At 36.6% G+C, this 21986-nt stretch overlaps 2 protein-coding genes across 2 annotated transcripts; one reads left to right on the top strand and one right to left on the bottom strand.

Moving 5' to 3' along the window:
* Positions 1-255: 255 nt before the first annotated feature.
* Positions 256-6288, bottom strand: LOC117321494 (6-phosphogluconolactonase-like). The gene is made up of 5 exons (XM_033875910.1): positions 6147-6288; positions 4918-5118; positions 4149-4291; positions 3112-3252; positions 256-2410 (listed from the first exon to the last, which is right to left on the bottom strand). Exons 1-5 carry the CDS (start codon positions 6271-6273, stop codon positions 2294-2296), a joined length of 729 nt encoding a protein of 242 aa, XP_033731801.1. The 5' UTR covers positions 6274-6288; the 3' UTR covers positions 256-2293.
* Positions 6289-6462: 174 nt separating this feature from the next.
* On the top strand, positions 6463-18018 carry LOC117321491 (parafibromin-like). The gene is made up of 14 exons (XM_033875908.1): positions 6463-6620; positions 8119-8224; positions 8602-8734; positions 9087-9142; positions 9532-9614; positions 11377-11599; positions 12621-12716; positions 13170-13239; positions 13502-13729; positions 13950-14037; positions 14263-14400; positions 15413-15504; positions 15984-16125; positions 16500-18018. Exons 1-14 carry the CDS (start codon positions 6490-6492, stop codon positions 16534-16536), a joined length of 1623 nt encoding a protein of 540 aa, XP_033731799.1. The 5' UTR covers positions 6463-6489; the 3' UTR covers positions 16537-18018.
* The last annotated feature ends 3968 nt before the right edge of the window (positions 18019-21986 follow it).

Raw genomic sequence — 21986 nt, 5'->3', positions numbered from 1 at the left:
AGATGGAAAAAAATGGTTGCCACAAAATATTATCCATGTAAGACTTTCTTCGATAATCTTAAATGTACTCGTGGATTACCAGTATAGAGTGTTCATTTATGTTCCATGTTTTTGTTCTAATTAAGCTGTCATCTTCTAACCCAGCCATATGTACAGTAATGCTGACAAATTTAGTAAATATATTTACATCTATGCAACATACCTAAATGACCTGCACTATTTATTCATGATCAATAATAAAAATGAAAGACATTATTTCAGCCAGTTAGACTTTTATTACAAATATAAAATGTAGAGCATAACAACAATAGCGTTCTCCTGTCTCTTCCTACCTGCCTATTTTAAGGAAGATGCACACACAGGCTACGGTACAGGAGTGATTTTTTACTCGTCAAATGATGAAGCTATGTACACACACAGGTTACGGTACAGGAGTGATTTTTTACTCGTCAAATGATGAAGCTACGTTATCACCTTTTAAACAACTGGGCCGCAGGTTTATAATCATGTTTAGAATCATAGCATCACAATTAATAACAAGGCATCAAGCATGTAGTCGTGATTAGAAGGAATTATTTAGAGATCACACCATTATGGTGGTTCAGATCATAATGTAAGTCCCCGCACGCCTCCATCTGGGCCAAGCATGATTCCTATATCTAGTTGATATAACTTGCTTTGCATGCAATTGTTGTCAAATAAATAAGCTTACTTTTTAAATGTTATAAAATATCAGATTTTGATAAACAGTATTGCATAACAGTATTATATATACTGGGTACTTACATGTATCTGCAATCATGAGTAACTGGGGACTTTTTCATCCTGGTCATCAAAATCATTTAACTGTATTTTTCCTATCACGAGACACCTATGTACTTAGTAATATACCTATACTATATTGCTGCTAAACTTCCTCTACAACCTCTGGTTAAAAAGCCTATATCTTATGAATTTGCTAATACATAATGTATACAGTAAATCTAAATACAGTAACAAATCATCAAAATGGATTTATATTAATAAGCTAAATATATTATTCTTCCGTTTATAAAATAGTTTTAATAGTTTCCTGCACCTTTCTCTTTCACCTACACCATACTAGACTAAATTCCCAGCAGCTCTATCCCAACTTAACAGTTCTACAGCAAATGACAGACAAGTTTCATACAATGGAAATGTCTCAAATTTTAAGTAATTCTATGTAACTTCTAGAAAATCAATGACATTGTCAGATTGCTATGGGAACATGAATTAGAAGAAGTTTTCCTCGTCAAATGAGGAGGTTCACTTCTGAATTCTGGTAACATTATATGCCACCAAACTTCAGATGGAGCTAAATGTAAATAATAGAAATTATACACTGTAGCTTTTCTACATGTTTGAACTTATATGTAAAATAGCATATTATATATTTTCGAATTAACATGAGAGGAGTCCACTTACCCACTTAAATATAATAATAGTAAAACTTGTTTATAACAAATTCCATAGGACCAGAGGAACTTTCCTTGTATCCAAAAATCATTCTAGGGTTTTTAAAATACATAGAATTATGTTGAATACAGGATATCTATTTACTTAATGATAAGCAGAAATTTTTATCAAGCCTGTTTAAGAAAGTTTTACTGTGTTACTTAACTAACCCAGTTACATTAATTTTATACTCCCAGCTAATGAGATCCAACAGAAATCAGTGCTCTCTATTACCCGTGACCTAGTATAGTACTGGTAGGTATATATATGACGGATCAAATACATATCAAATCTTTTATCCTGCTAACTCAATTCAGCTTCTTGAAAAATGTGTGACAAGGGACAAGTTATGTATATAAAGACTCTGTGTCAAGAGCTGACAAAGTCCATCTGTAACATGTTCTAGAAAAGACAATGCCTCAACATAATACAACCAATTTTATAACGGGTGTATACAAAATACCCAAAACAACTGTTTCCTCTGTTACAATTCATGCAACTACATTGTATATCAGTCCAGACTCTTTCAATCACATGCTCTCCCAGAGATGACCTGGAATGACACTGAAGAGATGAAGTTCTCATTACCATTGTGCTATCAGAGTTTGTTTGATATAGTTGTTTGTCATTGTGCTATTAGAGTTTGTTTGATAGAGTTAATTGTTCCTCGTTGCCATTGTACTATCAGAGGTTGTTTGATAGAGTTATTCATTGTTGCCATTGTACTATCAGAGTTTGTTTGATAGAGTTGTTCCTCGTTGCTATTGTACTATCAGAGTTTATTTGATAGAGTTGTCCTATTTTGTTCGGTCACTAGTCATTGTGACTTGAGATTTGCTGCTGCTGCCTTATCTAGGAACCAGATTACCTTGCCTTCAGTGGGTTGTACACGGGCAGCAGGAAGGGGGTCCTCTTCATCCCCCTCCAATACTCTCTGTTGGTAAAAAATACTGTTAAATTGGAAGCAATTTATACTGTTTACATAATATACATTAATATACATTGTTGATATATATTTCAATGTTATGTGAAATTTTCATAGCTTTTGCCATTACGTGGGCTGTGTAATACAATCAGATTTTACAGGTATTCTAGATCTATCCAATTTAATAGAAATCAATATAACAATTACAGGCCTATTAGGTCTGTATTACTTACCTGATTTTTTTGAATTAGTGAAAATTTAAAATGTCTAAAATCAATCAAACAAACATTGTCATTGATTTTGATCTGTAACCTCTGACTTAATTGCATGCTCCAAGCTAAGGTGGGTAATATTTTTATAATCTTAAATTCCATCATTTCAACAATTACCTATGATACACCCTCCTCAAGCCACTTAAAGAATGATATTTTAATAATGGACACTTTTACTGTATTTGCAAATAACAGGCCCATTCCTTGTCACAAGGAGGATGAGTGGGTTGTAGCTTTCATTGAAACAATGTTATAAAGAATCCTTTCACCTTACTGTTTTAAAGAATCCTTTCACCTTACTATGTCACTACTGTGCCCCTCCCCACTGCTCCCGGAAGGCTGTATCTTGCTTTTATTCCACAAAAATGGCAATAGTTCCTAGATGACAGAAATAAGCCACACCAATGCACCAGAAATAATGGTATCAACAGAACAAACCTGGACCATTTCAGCTTTACCGGCTCCACAGGATGCAAATACCGCACAGGAACAGTTGTTTATGATGGGGTAGGTCATGGTGACACGACTGGGAGGTGGTTTGGGGGAGTCCTTTATTGGAGCTATTATCTTAGATGTTTCCTGAAAGACAATACATTGGTACATTATGGGCTATTTCACTCTTTCACTGATGGCTAATGTACCAAGTAACAGATGAAACTTCAATGAATTAATCATTATCAATGAGAGAAAATTTCTCCTTCGTTAAATTACCACTTATCTCATTACAGTGTACTTTAACAGTATATATTTTGTAATATAAACATGAGCCCATGGGCCTTAACAGCAACCTGAGTTTTGATATATTTTGGCAGATTTATTCTAGTGACTTGAATTTGAGGTCAATACCCCAATGTCCAATATAAGGTCTCTGGGCCTCTTGTTTAAAGAGAAGATTTTGTTAAAAGATTTTACAGTTATACCTAAATGTTGTCTTTGTCTTCAAGGCAGCAACAAGTACATCTAATTGACTAAAACTTACCTGTAGTAGAGAGTGTCTAACGAACACCTAACCACTACAACATACCTGTAGTAGAGTGTATCTAACGGACACCTAACCACTGCAACATACCTGTAGTAGAGGGTGTCTAGGGAACACCTACCCACTACAACATACCTGTAGTAGAGGGTATCTAGGGAACACCTAACCACTACAACATACCTGTAGTAGAGGGTATCTAGGGAACACCTAACCACTACAACATACCTGTAGTAGAGTTATCTAGGGAACACCTAACCACTACAATATACCTGTAGTAGAGTGTAACTAGGGAACACCTAACCACTACAACATACCTGTAGTAGAGGGTATCTAGGGAACACCTATAACCACTACAACATACCTGTAGTAGAGTGTATATAGGGAACACCTAACCACTACAACATACCTGTAGTAGAGGGTATCTAGGGAACACCTAACCACTACAACATACCTGTAGTAGAGGGTATCTAGGGAACACCTAACCACTGCAACATACCTGTAACAGAGGGTGTTTAGGAAACAAGGAACATGTGTGACCATCAGGACCCATTCCCAACAACAGCATGTCAAACCTTGGAATGCTGTCGCCTGGGAATACAGTTCGGACCTTCTTCAGATACTCCTCTGCTGCTTCCTCAACTAGACAGGCAGACAACAAAGAATTCCTATAGTATCTGCAGTTTGATTTCACACTGGAAAACTGAATGGAGTGTGATTTACAAGCATTATACTTGGTACCTTGCTGGGAAGTTTCACATTAAAATCGCTTGAGAATTTATGACCATTAAAATTTTGACAAGAACTGCTTGAATTATTCTATTTTCAGCTATTAACCTTGCATTAAGTATCACTAATGATGTTGATTTATAAACTTGTTGAATACATGTACATATCAGATGCTAATTATATATAAGTTACCTGTGAAGGTTTATCATGTCGGTAAAGGTGACATCAAATTCTAGATTTAGAAACAGGGTATTGTCTTCTGGCAGACATTGAAATAATCAATCTTAACTGAATAATGTTCTTTCGTTTAGGTTTTTTGTTTTGTATTTTACCTTATTTAATCACTGACTTCACTTAAAAGCAAAGAATTCCATATGTCTACTGGCCAATGAACATGACAACGTTTAGCAGCTATACAACAAGTTGAATGATTGATTTGTTAATGATCGTTGAATGATAGTGAATGACTGTGAATGATTTTTGAATGATTGTTCATTATTGTTGAATGATGCATGATCAAAGTGTAAGTAAATGTTTACCTGAGATATCTGGGTTAATTGGAAAAATGTTACTTTCATCCATGCCAACTTTCTTCACTAGGCCTGTCAGGTAGATCTGATAGGTACATTCTGGGTCAGAATAGGTCACATGTCTCTCATCACAGAAAAATATCTTCCATTTGGACCAATCCGTTTCTTTTCCCGGCAAACCATTGCATAAAAATTTGGCTAAACTTCCACCTGTACAACAAAACTATTTTATATACAGGTATCTGTATTTATGTATAAAATGTTATAACTATTCTTATGATAAAGATAACTTAAAATAGATATATATCTTTATTCAGATATATATAAATGTAGCGGAACTGGACTTGGTCGATCATCGGCGACCAGGTAGCTCAGTGGTAGAGCGTCCGTCTAGAGTTTGGAGGGTCCCGGTTCGAACCCTGGTCTGGCTGCTACATTTTCTCCTCTCCTGTTACATAATTGGCGAGCTTGCCTACCCTTATTTAAAGCATTAGGAGTATGCTTAGCAAGGGGATATTCGAACTTGTGGTCTTCGGGGGCGAAGACTTGGAAAAAAGGAGGGAGGAATGTAGCGGAACTGGAGGGTCGATCATCGGCGACCAGCTGGTAGCTCAGTGGTAGAGTGTCCGTTTAGAGTTCGGAGGGTCCCTGATTCGAACCCCGGTCTGGCTGCTACATTTTCTCCTCTCCTGTTACATATCTTAACTTGTGAGGTTGCATTGGTCAGGTCCAAACATTTAATATCTGTCAAAGTACAGTAATAAACCACAGGGAGAACTGAATATTGACTTGCTCAAAAATAAGGGAAATCATGCTTGTGATACAATACCAACAAAAAAAAAAGACTTGTAAAACAATGTCAACTGATGAAAATGCACAATAGCTATTGTTTTAGCGCTACAGTACTTCAGCACTTTGATCAATATTTGTAGAGACATATATAGATATAGATTCTATATATCTATTGCTGATCATAATGACAGAGTTAATAATAAATTGATTAAATTGAAATTAATCCAGTCAAACAATCTAAGCAATTTTTATTGTCAATTTGTGATGACTTTCTTAATGTATTATTAGCGGTTTTCATATTTTTTGTCAGATTTTAAATTTTTAACTGATGTCCCTAAACTGTGGTACAAGGGAAGTAACTCTTTTACATTGGGTACAAACCTATCGTAAAGTGGTCTGTTTAATGACAAGAAGAATAACTACATTATCATGATGATGTTTCGTACCTGAAAACCCCACAGTGAATTGCCCACGTTCCTCGATGGCTTTGTTGGCTGTCTCTACAACAAACGCACAAAGTTTTGCTGCAACTTCCGTATCAGATGCTTCTACAATTCTTACGGGCGCAGCCATTTTGAATTTGTAAAGAAAATAAAATATTACGGCGTATTTTACACTTATACTAGATTTCTGTATTCATATGACGTTCGGTATTTTGTTAAACTGCTGTGATAAATTTGACATTTTCATAAAAAATACATTTAATATAGTGACGGTAGAAGGAGAATATTTGAATGTTTTCTTTGACTTTTGGTTGGAGGCTATTAACACATTTCCGCTTAATCCACCATGGCGGATGTGCTGAGCTTAGTTCGGCAATACAATACCAACAAAAAGGAGATAATCGAGAAGGATGATCAAGTGATTTTTGGAGAACTCGCGTGGCCAAGCAATGTTAAGACTAATTATGTCGTCTGGGGGTAAGTTTGATTGTTTATGGTTCATTTAATTCAATTGCGCATTCGAACTCTAAAGACTGTCGCTACTGTATAGGCCTATTGCACAAACCGCTGCAAGCTTCACCCGCAAACAATTGCAATTTCACGATAATGTTACACTTACAGCATGTGTATGTTCCAGTTTGTGAGCTTACTTCTTTATTACAAACATTGATATATAGTGTTCTACTGTCGCTTAAACTGTGCTCCAACCCTCTGATATTCATTTGAAGAAGTCAAAATTTAAGCATGAAGTCTAGTATTTTCAAGTGTTGACTGAAATCATGGTCTAAGTATTTAATTTAGATCCTTTAATTTATCTCAAGCATCTCAAATCATCAAAGAAATTAGATACACAGTATGTGGAAAACCGTCAACTTGCGTATGTAAAAGGAGCGGTTTTTCCAGCTCAAACTGACACCCTCAAATATTATACCCAGGTTCGCTGATGTTTGGTTCTTCAGGGTTTTACATACCCTAGTCATAATTTGTAACTGAAGTCTGGAAAATAAACACAAACTCAAGAGGTATAAAGTTCAGGTAGTTTTATTAAAATAAAAACAAATTATATGCTAGATATTAAAGGTCAGAACTATTGTCATGAGTATATAAATACCAGAAGGTACGCTATTATAACTAAATGGCTACACAGCTGAAAACCTATAAATAGACAATGGTGATATCTCTGAATTAAGATCCTTCATGACTAGACTAATATTCCTGTAGCAGAACTTGACTGGGTCGACCATCGGCGACCAGGTAGCTCAATTGATAGAGCATTCAGCTAGTGTTTGGAAGTACAGGGTTCGAACTCCGGTCTGGCTGCTTCATTTTCTCTTTCTCCTGTTACACTCCACGGACTGTGACTGGAAATCAAAGTACACTACCCTCTGTATCCCACCAGAATCATGTCTAGAAGTATCTACATACAACTATTCCTATGAGGAAAAGTTCATTCTGACAATCGAGTCAAGAAGGGAGAGCTGAGCCTGGCAAGCCTGTCAGGACTTTCCATATCTGCATGTACAGGTGTACCAGCTTAAATAGACAACCACTGCAATCCATACATGCAATATTCGCACCAAATTACATGTGCTCAGAACACTTCTTCTGACTATGGAGTTCCAAATAATTAATTGTCAGTATATTGAACAATTAAGAATGATAAGCAGACAGCCACCATATAATGTACTCTTTTCCTGAACTTTTACACATATATATATATATATATGAAAACTTGCCCATTATACGCCAGTTGGAGTATGAGTTTGTTACTAAAATTAGCCCAAATCACTTTAACAGTTAATTTTAGCAATATATTATTAAAATTGGTGTTAATTATATATTGAAACTGATCAATTGTCTACTAAGCACAGCCAGGTATAGCTACTTTGAATTTGATTGTATTAACTATTATATGTACTATAATTTGCATATGTGCTAAATTCCTACCTAGATTTAATATAAACATTTTATTCAGTACTGGCAAGGATGGAATCGTCAAAGAATACTACACACTAGACTGTATACTTTTCCTGCTGAGAAATGTCCACCTACAACATCCACTGTATGTCAGAGAGGCTGCAGTAAGTACATGACATTTCATAGGGGCTGTGGTTATAGTTACATAATTAGTTTGAAAAGGTGGCTGTGATTTAGAATTTTTTTGAGGCATTTGAATGTATACATGTATGATAATATGGCTCATTACATATATGCTTCAGAATTGATGAAAATCACGATCAAATTTAATTCATCAATTTTTTATTGCCATTTTTTTCTGGAGATTCTGTCAAAGTCTAGACTTTGTCTTCCAAGGTTTATATGATCTGACACAAATGTTGATAGGTACATTTATGGTGGTTTGCTTCCTGAGATGAATATCAGTCTTAATGATGCAAATATACTGTTAATCTTCAGATTGTTGCTTTACATGCTTCTAGTTTTGAATGAATCATTTCAGGCTGCTGAGGTGCCTGTTGTACGTCGACCTGACAGAAAGGATTTGCTCAGTTACCTCAATGGCGAAACTACAACCTCTGCCAGCATTGACAAAAGTGCTCCTTTGGAGATCCCCCTTCAGAGGCCCCCACAGGGTAGGTTAATATTAGATACTGGCAGCAAGGACAGATAATACTAGTGTTTTGAGTTACTAACTGGCCTGGCTGCATTATATTACCTCACTGTTGTTTTATAGAACATGAACTTGCAATAAGAAGGAATCAGGTTTGGTTCAGGAAGTCCTTTTGCTGCCAAGAGTAGTTGCTATCATTGTGCCATGATCAGAGTAGGGTAATAATGTCACTTAGTGTGTTTATGTGGACAGAGTACCTTGTCGCCTATTCCAGGATTCTTCCTTAGGACACAGAGTCACTTTACAGTTAATAATAGCCATTTTCTGAAATTTATTCTATAAGGAATGTAAGAGATTGGTTTCAAATCTTGCAGTGAAAAGAGGTGCAGAGGACAGTAGAGAGGCAGACAAGAAAAAGCCACGTTTGGAGGTTTGTTTATTCTCTGTAGTTGTTTCTCCCATATTAAGATACATTTTCATTTGTATGATAGTTCAATCAAGTTTGGTGTCTGTTTTCATTAGTTTGTTAAACTGACTTTTATGTAGATTGGTGAAAAACATGGAAAATCTCCACTTTTTTAACCATTGCTAGAGATGTATGTTGATACAGTAATAAGAATATCTTGTACTATTTAAGACTTAAGAATGTTTTGTTTGGTATTGATATTTTGTTTTGATATAGTTCACACATATATATTCAACAGGACTATCAGAGAGAAAAAAATAAACATAACTTTATATTGGTACTGGGAATGAAATATGACTATTGATTTATGCAAGCTGCAAACCCCTTGCTAAAGCTTGACTTTGTATTTCTAGGAGGAGGTAGTTCAACAGGCCAAACTGAACTGGATACACAAGATCGATGCAACAAGGGAAACCTCAGTTTTGCAACAGATATCGTAAGTTAGATATGACAAATTGAAAAAGAAATCACTTTCCTGAATATTCAGATATAAAAGAAGTGTTTGACTTTCCAGATTTGTTTTTAGGTCACCTGAGACAAAGTCTCAAGTGACCTATTCTAATCCCATTTTGTCCGTCGTCGTGCGTCTGTAAACAATTTTATTTACATTTTCAACTTCTTCTCCAAAACTCCTAAACCAAATTCAATGAAATTTGGCAGGAAGCTTCTATGGCTAAAGGTCAACCGAAATTGTGAATTATATGGTTCCCACCCCCAAGGGGCCTGAGGGGCGGGGCTAAAAAGGTTCAAATTGACTAAAACTTCAAAAATCTTCTTCTCTAATCTCAGATATGATGGAATCAAATACTCTTCATAGATTGAAGGGTCTTAAGATGCTTCAACAAAATTGTGAATTTCCTGACCCTGGGGTCTCACATTTGCCCCTGTGGAGGGGGTAAAATTTACTATAGTTTATATAGGGAAATCTCATTTTTGACTATTATTTGTTTGATTTCTATTGGAATTCATTCTAATTTGGTTAACATTATCAGCTTGTGATGGCAGTTTGATGGTATACACATGTTGGCCCTGACTGACCCCAGGGGCTGATGGGCGGGGCTAAAAAGGTTCAAATTGACTAAAACTTCAAAAATCTTCTTCTCTACTCTCAGATATAGTGGAATCAAACACTCTTCATAGATGGAAGGGTCTTAAGGTGCTTTACCTAAATTGTGAATTTCATGACCCAGGGGTCTCAGGTTTGCCCCTGGGGCGGGGGTAAACTTTACTATAGTTTATATAGGGAAATCACATTTTTGACTATAATTTGTTTGATTTCTATTGGAATTCATTCTAACTTGGTAAACATTATCAGTATGTGATAACAGATTGATGGTATGCACATGTTGGCCCTGACTGACCCCCAGGGGCTGATGGGCGGGGCTAAAAAGGGTCAAATTAACAAAAACTTCAAAAAACTTCTTCTCTTCTCTCAGATATGGTGGAATCAAACACTCTTCATAGATGGAAGGGTCTTAAAGTGCTTTTCCAAAATTGTGAATTTCCTGACCCTGGGGTCTCGCGTTTGCCCCTGGGGAGGAGGTAAACTTTACTATAGTTTATATAGGGAAATCACATTTTTGACTATTATTTATTGGATTTCTATTGGAATTCATTCTAACTTTGTTAACATTATCAGCTTGTGATGGCAGTTTGATGGTATACATATGTTGGCCCTGACTGACCCCTAGGGGCTGATGGGCGGGGCTAAAAAGGTTCAAATTGACTAAAACTTCAAAAATCTTCTTCTCTACTCTCAGATATGGTGGAATCAAACACTCTTCATAGATGGAAGGGTCTTAAGGTGCTTTTCCAAAATTGTGAATTTCCTGACCCTGGGGTCTCACATTTGCCCCTGGGGAGGGGGTAGATTTTACTATAGTTTATATAGGGAAATCACATTTTTGACTATTATTTGTTTGATTTCTATCGGAATTCATTCTAACGTTGTTAACATTATCAGCATTGGATGACAGCTTAATGGTATACACCTGTTGGCCCTGACTGACCCCTAGGGGCTGATGGGTGGGCTCAAACGGGTCAATTAAATCAACTGAAATATTTCAAATCTCAGGTGACCGTTAAGGCCCATGGGCCTCTTGTTTAAATCAGTTTATTTTAATGTTACCTCTGTATTTGATTTCTTGCTATCCAATGCATTTCCATTAATTCATATGATAATGTTACCTGTTATCTAGCCGTTCATCACTGCCTGAAGCCATGCCCCTCGAGAAGATTGCAGCTATCAAAGCTAAGCGTCTGGCTAAAAAAAGGACTATGATCAAGGTGGATGATGAGGTGGCTCCTGGTGCCCTGGAACAGAGGAGCTTTGTGGAAGCTGAGGTTGATGTGACACGAGACATTGTAAGCAGGGAACGTCTCTGGCGTACACGCACCAGTATCCTGCAAAGTAATGGAAAGGTATCTAAAGAAACAAACCATGTATTGAATGATTGCTTGTTCGTTTGTTTTTAACGTCCTATTAACAGCCAGGGTCATTTAAGGACGTGCCATGTTTTGGAGGTGGAGGAAAGCCGGATTTCCTGGAGAAATGATTTGTAATGTTCAGAAAGAACTGGTTTCAGAGTGATTTGTTGATCTTATGTCACCAAGACCTTAATCACACAGAGCAAAGACATCAGTTTGATATTTCCTTGTAGTATTTCCTGTCAATAAATTTCACCAGTCGTAAAATAAAATCTTGTTTAAAGTTGATGATATATTCCCATAGAATTAGAAGGTAACAGATTAATGTATAACAGATGTCCAGGAAACACAGAAGATCTTCCCAAAGATGATAGGGGTGTGTACCTAATGGTTGTCACAGCTGGAGGCTCCAGACAGAAAAATGATATTCACGACCGTTTACCTACCTTGTTGGTCATGGTGTTTTGATGGCATTATCATCTGTTTGGATAAAATAACCAAAGTCACATAATTATAGACTCATATAACTACAGAGACAAAGTCAACCACATCACTTGTACACACAAATGCCTGAACACTTGTAAATCAAATATTTCATGTCACAGTGTAATTTTGTTTCAAAACAGACCAACTGACATTCATACAAAATATATTTAATATAAAATTCTTTTTATAAATGGTGGTATACATTTTCGAAAGGTAAACCGATATAATATGTAAAATGGAATGTTTGTTCATCATCAATGGCAATCACTGTATTCCCCATTCTGTCAGTTATGTTACCAGTAGGGTATGTTTCTTTTTAAGTCATATACATTTAGTGAATATTTTATGTATATGACCCACCAAACTGGGTGTGTTACAAATTAAACTTATCTGATCTCTTAAACACGCCACATATATTTCATTTTTTAGCAAACTGTAAAGGCTAAATATATATTTTATAAAGTTTTGGTTTTATTCTTTCTGAAAATGAAAATTTCAGTTCCTTAAAGTATTTTACTCGTCTTTTCAGACTTTTGCAGCCAATGTGTTTGGAATTCTACAGTCCATCAAGGCCCGTGAGGAAGGCAAGGAGAAACATCACACAGAACCTCACACTCCCTCAGTGGTATGTAACATTTGCTTATGAAACATTTATCCTGTCATGTTGATTTCACTAATACAGCTTAAATCATAAAGCATTACACTGCCCTGATCCTTTAAACACTAGGTTCAGTTGTTTTCCATAATTTTAGGCTATTTACAGCATCACTTTAGTTTGACATAATGAAGATGCCAGAATGTATGTGTTCATTCAGTCTTTCAAGTGTCTTTGACTTTGCATTAAGGTCTTTTTCTCAAACAGTACTTCTTTTTAGAGTTGAACTTTTACCTATTTATAAACTGTAAAGAAGTGTTTGAAATTTCTGATTCAATTTTACCTTTATTATGCCAAAATCTAAAGGTCGAAGTTTTTACTAGATGTCATGTACAGCTTCATTTTCGTCAAAGCACTGACAAGAACATCTAATTAATGTTTTACCATTTCTTTAGCCTACTGTTATTTCTTGTCTGTTTATAGCCCCAACAGCGTGTTCCACCTGTAGCTGCCTACAGCAGATATGACCAGGAAAGATTTAAAGGAAAAGAAGGTAAGTGTATGTTTAATTATTAAACAAAAAATGAATGATGTCAGTGCACATTTGTTTGGACATAATTCAATGGTAAATGATTCATAATTGTATTGAATTTATGTGCATGTTTTTAGTAACTACTTACTTGTTTTTTCATGACTTATTGTTATGATCAGCTGAAATGTTCTATTTTCTTAATGATCTTCATGTTTGTATCTCAGTAATGTTCCTGTAACTGTACTGAAAATGAGAAATTTCAATGTCACTATTTCTTGTTTAGAAACTGAGGGATTTAAGATCGATACTATGGGAACCTATCACGGAAAAACTCTAAAGTTTGTGACGGAAGGCGGTGGAGCCAGCCAGAAAAAGCAAATGGAAGAACGAGAGCCACGGCGACATGCACCCCCTCAACAGAACCATGTCTCACATCATCCACCCTCCACCCCTGTCACCCCGGGATCTCGTCCAATCTCCCAGGCCAGGCCCCCTCCCAACCAGAAAAAAGGTATTCATTATAGACAGCAGTTTGGTATAAGCAGGTAATTTGTTAACAAGCAACTCCAAAGTTTTTTCAAAATTGAACAGGAATTAAAATAGTAAGTGATATGATTTATAAATGTACTCTGTTGAGTTTATATTTCTAGTAATATGACACACAAACAAATGATATGTGGATTAGTTTTGTATGAGTACACCTGTACTAACAAGATGGCATTACTTGGTAGGATCTCGGACACCCATCATTATCATACCTGCTGCCACCACCTCTATCATCACCATGTTCAACGCCAAAGACATCCTCCAGGATCACAGGTACCTGTATTGTCATTGAATGGATGTATCAGTAACAGTATGAATTAACATGATTCTGACAAGGAAAATAGCATTAGCCTCAGCCAAGGAGAATTATCTCAATGTGTTTAAAAAAGCTGAACAAGCTAACCTTTTAACAGTTAGTACAGCTTGTTTAAATGTTATTAAAGAACAATTAAATAATATCACAGTACAGTTTGTATGTGGACTTATTTATTATCACAGATTTGTCAGCACAGATGATAAAAAGGCACAAGGCACCAAGCGTGACAATGAAGTGTTGATTCAGCGTCGAAAGGCTGGTAACTTGACTGTCCCCTACAGAATCATAGACAACCCACTCAAGCTCTCACCAGACGACTGGTACAGTTCTATTTAATTTGATACCTAGTATTTTTACTTCATTGAGTACACAATTATGTGACTCTTTATTGAACTATTTTGTACCTTATTAGCTGGTATTATTATCAAATCATATTTTTCACACTCTGTGATTCGCTGAAATAGTGTCACATGATTCCTGATAAAAAATCATATTGACAAGTCATGCAAAAAATAGCTGGTAAAATGTGCTGGATGACTGGGTGTTTCAAAAATATATTGATTATGAATTACCTCCCCTTGGTATTGCCCAATAGTTTGAAATATCTAGCCCGATTTTGAAACAGAACAAATAATATCTGATTGTTAGAATATCAAATTATCATTAGAATTGGTGTATCTGTTTACTTCTGATTGTGTAGTGTTTAAAAGATACAATGACATATTTACCATTGCTTCACAAATCAGTGTTTATCATTTCATCTACAAGTGTTTCTTGTATTCATTGTCTGATAATTAAACATCTGATTATTAAACATCAAAACAGTCATTTTAAAATAAAACTATGACAGCCATTTGATTTTGGTCAGTACATGGTTTTATTTAACTTGAAAAAAATATCAACTTCAGACTTCGTCCTCGCTCGATATTTTTGTTCAGGCCAGTAAAACTATGTATCGACCTTATCAAACTTCCAATTTATCAGCTGGTATTACTGTGTAATATTAATTACTTGAAATTTATCAGCTGGTATTACTGTTTAATATTAATCACTTGTAATTTATCAGCTGGTATTACTGTGTAATACTAATTACTTGTAATTTATCAGCTCGTATTACTGTGTAATACTAATTACTTGTAATTTATTAGCTTGTATTACTGTGTAATATTAATCACTTGTAATTTATCAGCTCGTATTACTGTGTAATACTAATCACTTGTAATTTATCAGCTGGTATTACTGTGTAATATTAATCACTTGTTATTTATCAGCTGGTATTACTGTTAAATGTTTTATGATTATAATGTAAGTGTCACTACAATTTAACTCCAGGGACAGAGTTGTAGCAGTGTTTGTTCAAGGACCAGCATGGCAGTTCAAGGGATGGCCATGGGATGGTGTACCTACAGAAATCTTCTCTAGGAGTAAGTATTACACTTAACTCTGTAGAAAAACACAAGGTAGCATGAAAACCTAGATATTAAATATATGATCTGCTTCACAAATTTACGCAGAAGGCAGTTCTTAGGTATACATCATTTACACTCAAAAAATTCCAGTTTATTCTTTATATTGATGTGATTTTGACCATATCTGTTATGTAGCTGTATTATGGTACAGTCAGTTCTATTACGGCTTCTAATGAATTTGATTTGTGAGTTCAAGATTCATTTTGTGGACTTCAGTCACAGTTCCCAAATTTAACAACATGCTAAACTCTGCCCCCCCCCCCCCCCCCCCCCCCCCCCTCCCCAAAAAAAAAAAAATATGAGCAAATGTACAAGATTTGTTGATGTAATGCATTGTCCTTCCATACTCGTTTGCAATAAAAAAAATATAGTTTGGTTCATTTCTATTTCTTGTTCCTGTTGTCGTTAAATAAGATTTTAATTATACGTTTCAGTCAAAGCTTTCCATCTGAAGTGGGCAGAACTTCCTATTGACAACAATGTAAAAAAGTGGGATGTGTATGTTGTCTCCCTGGATAGAAACAAGCGCCATCTGGACCGTGCAAACCTGCAGCAAGTCTGGGAGATCCTTGACAAGTAAGTCTTCCCAGTATTATAACATACCACAACAATAACCACATGCTTTCGTGTTGGAAATTGTGTTCAAGTGTACTCATCCGTGATGACCTTCACACGTCTGTGATGACATTCATATATCCGTGATGACCTTCACACGTCTGATTACCTTCACACATCTGTGATTACCTTAACATGTCTGTGATGACCTTCACACATCCGTGATGACCTTCACATATGTTGTTGATTGATGTGTTATTTTATCTACTCAATACAGATGACTCTTGTCATCATAAGGAATGCTACATTCTTGAAAAAATGATTTTTTTTTCATTTGCATGTTTTTTTATACTAGGATCATAATTATGGAATATAATTATACTTATCTGCTTCAGGTACATGGCCAAGCACAAGCCTCATCTGAGACACTGAGAGGAGGACATCACCACAGACATGCACGACGCTGGTGAACTCAGCAACTTTTACAACAGTCTTTGTATGGCAGCATGGCAGGTTCAGAATGATAATGACATTAAATGATGTGCTACCTAGGAGGAACTAGAAATTGACGTTATTGACAGTTTTTCCAACCTGCACGTGATGGTTTGGATCAGGGAAATGTTTTGATATGGTTTTGGGCAGGTTCCAGCATTGTGATGAATTATCAATTCTTAGGTCAATGAGCTGTATCTAAGATGCTTTGAACACTGAGTGTTATAATAGTGACGCCTAGTTAACATGAACTTGAGTGATCAATATTTAATGTCTCCTACAATTACCACAGAAACATTCTTCTGATATTAGGAGTATATGCGTTTTTTGTTCAGAACTCTTTGGCCAGCTTAGTCTAGCAACCCCCCACAATTTATCATCTGTTCCTTCAATTTGTTCATCTGTGGTATGACAGTTCTAGTTAACTAGATAATTCCATAATCCCTGTATTATTTACCATTTGTCTGGGAAAAGTATCCTGGTAAATTTACAAGCCCCCAAAAAAATCTCAAAAATGAATTACTACACCTTTCCTCTGTACATCAAGCTAGTGAACGTGTACATGATGACTTTACTACCAAACAAAAACCAGTTCCTCGGACGCAAAGGTGTAGGTTAAGTATTTTCATTTTCCATCAATTTTATATGTGGATATAATTATCGGAAAGTTGAAGAATCGATTGATGTGATGCTGATGAGACAAGTATTAAGAGTTACGTCCCTTGGGCCTATAATGAAATGATAAATGGCTCCTTTAATAAATTTGTTTTAATAAAGGACGCTATCAAAGCAAATCCTTCACCTTTTCTGTCTGTCAGCTTTCTTAATGATTAAGTAAATAAATCACAAGCTTCTCAAATTCTAGAAAAAATAGTTGTTTCCCCATTTATATTGATGACATCTGTTTTAAGTTGGAAAAATGGAATTGAAATATAAACAATCAATTTTACTGCCCGTCAACTTTTGATATTGAGTTTATTTTGTATAATGTAACTTTAAACATGGTTTATGTTGTCATACAGTTTACAGTTGATTTACATGTAAAATGGCTATATACGTATATGAAAGATACAGATAAATAATATCGGATCTAAAGTGACATCTATCTATCAATTCATGAAAAATGACAATGGAAATGTAAGTTTGGAATCATGTGGAATGTTTAATATAGTTTTGTACAGAATACAATGTATTGTTTGTACTTAACGCCATTATATCTTTGTTCGATATGTACTGTTAGAATGTGCTATACTTGTGATATGAGAGTGTGATGATGAGAATATACTGATATGTATGGTGTGTTTGTTGGTAATTACCAAATAGTGACAATTAAGTGAGAAAGGTCTAAAAGTTATCAGCTGTGTATTAAATTGTACATATATTCAGCTGTTTTAAAAAATAAACTGTGCTTTTTTGACAATATTTTTGTTGTATCTTATGTTTTTTTACCAATGCCTAAACTTACTGAGTCTGACGTCAAATGTAAAGTCCAAGTCCAGATAGTTACCATAGTTAATAAAGGTTTCGATGTGAGTACATGTACATGTACTTCCGGATGTAAATATCAACAATTTGTAACCCACCTGATCTGAAGCACCAGTGAGCTTATGCCATGTTGCAGCAGTCTAACCATCAACTTTTCTTTTAATACACTAGTCATAAAGGACTGGATGGATTGAAACCAAATTTGGTCAAAACATCCATGGTGAAAGGGGAACTAACTGCATAAATGGTGATTCTGGCCACCCTGGTGTTGGAGCCCAATAGGGTAAACAAGTCCTTTAAATCGCTACTAGTCACAAACAAACGGGGCGGATAGAGTTTGACCAGATTTAATCAGAAGCGTCCTTGGTGGAAGAGGAACAAATTTTGCATAAATGGTGACTGACCCTCCCCCGTAGGGAGATATAATCAGATATCACAATGTGTACAACACAATATATCCGCCATTTGGAATATCGCACAGATTTTAGAGGGAGGAACATTGGAAGAAGAAAGATGAATTCATTTAGAAGTGATTAAACATTAAATAAAACAAGAGCTGATAGTGAAAACCGAACTTCAATTAGGAAGTATTGACGAAACTGACAAGTTGTGGTCCAGTGACTCCTGGAATTAGGGAGTCCTTGGCCGATTGGTTTTGTTTTCTCACTAGACTAGATTATATCAGAAAAGGTAACAAGGGTCTTGTAAAAATCTTACATAATCACCGTTAGATTTGTTGGTCACTTGTCTTTACAATGTCACCACCCAGTTCGTTATAATAGAGTGCCTTTATTTTAATTTGAGACATTAGTTGATTTATTGGGTTTTAAAATAACATACTCTGTCCTCTTCCTTTTGTTGGTTCTCCACAACCTTCTTACTATGGAACGGCGAGTTTTAAAGCAATGTGTCTGGAATGCAGAAATGCACCGACAATATCACAATATAATGTCTGGACGTCTTTTGCTAAATAAGTTGATATCAAGCTCAACTCGAATGGCTGGGATGATGGCCAGGTTAAAGGAACAAGTTCACTTAACTCTATCTTGTGTTTGCTATCAAATCTGGATGACACTTCGAGCTATGTTCTTTCCTGTCCTCTTCTTGATGTAGTCCACCGCCAAATCTACGGTTTCGTGCATTATGTTGTGGCTCTTCCTGTTTTTTCCGTTACTGGAAAGATGGCTTGTATCCCGTGCGGAAGTGGGACACTACCTCCACAACCTACCATTTAGATCCTCTGCCATTCATTGCTGATATGGACTGGCAGGTGACACAAGCCCCGAAGGATGTCATTAATGGTTCAATTCTCCACATTTTTATACCAATCGCGTCCCTCTCGATTAGATTCAATATACATGTACAACAATGTACAATATATTCCCCATTTTCACTATTTTCAGCTGTTATTCTCCTCTATCCCATGTACTTCCCTCTTTTCTTTGTTGCGGTGACCTTCCCTCATTGCTAGATATGTATAGATCCAATGTCATGTTTCCCAACAACACGTGTTCTAGGTGATTTGGCTCATTTTAACACAGCCCCAGTTTTTGATACTGATGTTGTCACATACCACTTTCGTCTTGTTCATGTCGACACTTTGTCACCTTTAACTCCTCTACAACTGCGGACAAGGTAAATTACAAATTAAGGGAAGAACTACGGTCCTTCGAATCCTCACCAACCCCTGGTTGATAGATGCCCAATCTTATACTTGGTCTCCGAGTCTCTCGCTCCGTTGCCGAGATTAATTAATTCCCAGGATTACAACTATGAAAAAGTGTACGGTCTCATCATTGGACTCATCATTTCTGTAAGTTGCACCAATTAGTGTACCTGCGATTATCAGCGGCGTCCGTCTGACCTTATAAAATAGCTCAGCTTGCGTGAGACAGAACCACAGATAAGTGAGACCCAGTCATTTTGATCAATCGGATGATGTCCCTTTTGTGTTACCAGTATATGGAAATTACAAATCCTGGGACTCCTCTCTGCAAGGTTTTGTCTGAGTCACTTTCAGCTGTGAAAGATGCCATTGGGATTATACCGTCATTACTCAACAATAAAATGGTCTTAAACTTGTTCTTTGTCCCCGGGTTCTACTTTGAAACAAAAACTTCCTCTGGATTCTTCATACGCCCTTGTACGATCAGTCTCTTATCTTTTTGCAAATGAGTCTCCAGTCTCCTCGGCAGTTTTGAGCAGTTCTTGTAGATCTTGTGGGGTGCATTATTGCTTTAGTTATGGGCCTGATACTGACATCACTCTCTTAGTTCGAGGTATTTTATCAAGTTTTAAAGCGGACGTTTTTCTTCTATTACCTTTGAATATTGGCCCAAGAGCTCATATTTGTTTTGCAGTGCGCTCCTTTAATGTTCACGGTAATAATTCTTTGTTGTCTCCACGTCTCGACTTCCGAAACAGCCAGAACGGTAATAATTCTCTGTTCTCTCCACGTCTCGACTTCCGAGACAGCAAGAACGGTAATAATTCTCTATTCTCTCCACGTCTCGACTTCCGAGACAGCCAGAACGGTAATAATTATCTGTTGTCTCCACGTCTCGACTTCCGAGACAGCGCAGAACGGTAATAATTATCTTTTTTCTCCACGTCTCGACTCCCGAGACAGCCAGAACGGTAATAATTCTCTGTTGTCTCCACGTCTCGACTTCCGAGACAGCCAGAACGGTAATAATTCTCTGTTCTCTCCACGTCTCGACTTCCGAGACAGAACGGTAATAATTCTCTGTTGTCTCCACGTCTCGACTTCCGAGACAGCGCAGAACGGTAATAATTTTCTTTTTTCTCCACGTCTCGACTCCCGAGACAGCCAGAACGGTAATAATTCTCTGTTGTCTCCACGTCTCGACTTCCGAGACAGCCAGAACGGTAATAATTCTCTGTTCTCTCCACGTCTCGACAGCTGAGACAGCCAGAACGGTAATAATTCTCTGTTCTTTCAACGTCTCGACTTCCGAGACAGCAAGAACGGTAATAATTCTCTGTTCTCGCCACGTCTCGACTCCCGAGACAGCCAGAATGGTAATAATTCTCTGTTCTCTCCACGTCTCGGCTTCCGAAACAGCGAGAACGGTAATAATTCTCTGTTCTCTCCACGTCTCGGCTTCCGAAACAGCGAGAACGGTAATAATTCTCTGTTCTCTCCACGTCTCGGCTTCCGAAACAGCGAGAACGGTAATAATTCTCTGTTCTCTCCACGTCTCGGCTTCCGAAACAGCGAGAACGGTAATAATTCTCTGTTCTTTCCACGTCTCGACTTCCGAGACAGCCAGAACATTAATAATTCTCTATTCTTTCCACGTCTCGACTTCCGAGACAGCCAGAACAGTAATAATTCTCTGTTCTTTCCACGTCTCGACTTCTGAGACAGCCAGAACGGTAATCATTCTCTGTTCTTTCCACAGAGAGCCAGCCAGGCCCCATTGAGTCTGCCAAGCCAACTTCTCTTCCCTTTCGCGGGTGATTCTTTACAGGAGAGGCTCAAAAGCTCTAAAACGAAGCACCTATAATTAGAGTTGTTAGAATATACGTTTTGAAAAAGAAGGATATTATCCTATATTTACCATTGTATGGCACTGCCACTATATAACCCTACCAATTCAGTTGCGAGTTCACCAGCTTATGAACTGCCAACTGAAATTTGAATTTGAAAATTTCAAAAAAAAATCGCACGACAAATAAAAAATCGCAGATGGTAAATATAAGCATTGAACGGCTTTCAGTTGGCATTCATAGTCAATATGAATGCCAACTGAAAGCCGTTCAATGCTTAAGTGTACTGCAAAAGACTAATATGATATTTACATTTCATAGGGATACAAAGAATATTAATTACTGATGGCCATCTGTTTTCATTAAATACCTCAGCGACATGATACAATTAT

Source organism: Pecten maximus, chromosome 2, assembly GCF_902652985.1.
Source record: "Pecten maximus chromosome 2, xPecMax1.1, whole genome shotgun sequence".
Classification (NCBI taxonomy): Eukaryota; Metazoa; Mollusca; class Bivalvia; order Pectinida; family Pectinidae; genus Pecten; species Pecten maximus.
This window is presented reverse-complemented; position numbering and strand designations above follow the sequence as displayed.

Coding starts and splice junctions, on each gene's coding strand:
- LOC117321494 (XM_033875910.1), bottom strand. CDS start 6,273: ATGGCTGCGCCCGTAAGAATTGTAGAAGCATCTGATACGGAAGTTGCA. Junction 5,119..6,146: donor ATTCACTGTGGGGTTTTCAG/GTACGAAACATC, acceptor TTTGTTGTACAG/GTGGAAGTTTAGCCAAATTT. Junction 3,253..4,148: donor CTAAACACCCTCTGTTACAG/GTATGTTGCAGT, acceptor ATTGTCTTTCAG/GAAACATCTAAGATAATAGC.
- LOC117321491 (XM_033875908.1), top strand. CDS start 6,490: ATGGCGGATGTGCTGAGCTTAGTTCGGCAATACAATACCAACAAAAAG. Junction 8,735..9,086: donor CCTTCAGAGGCCCCCACAGG/GTAGGTTAATAT, acceptor CAAATCTTGCAG/TGAAAAGAGGTGCAGAGGAC. Junction 15,505..15,983: donor TACAGAAATCTTCTCTAGGA/GTAAGTATTACA, acceptor TATACGTTTCAG/TCAAAGCTTTCCATCTGAAG.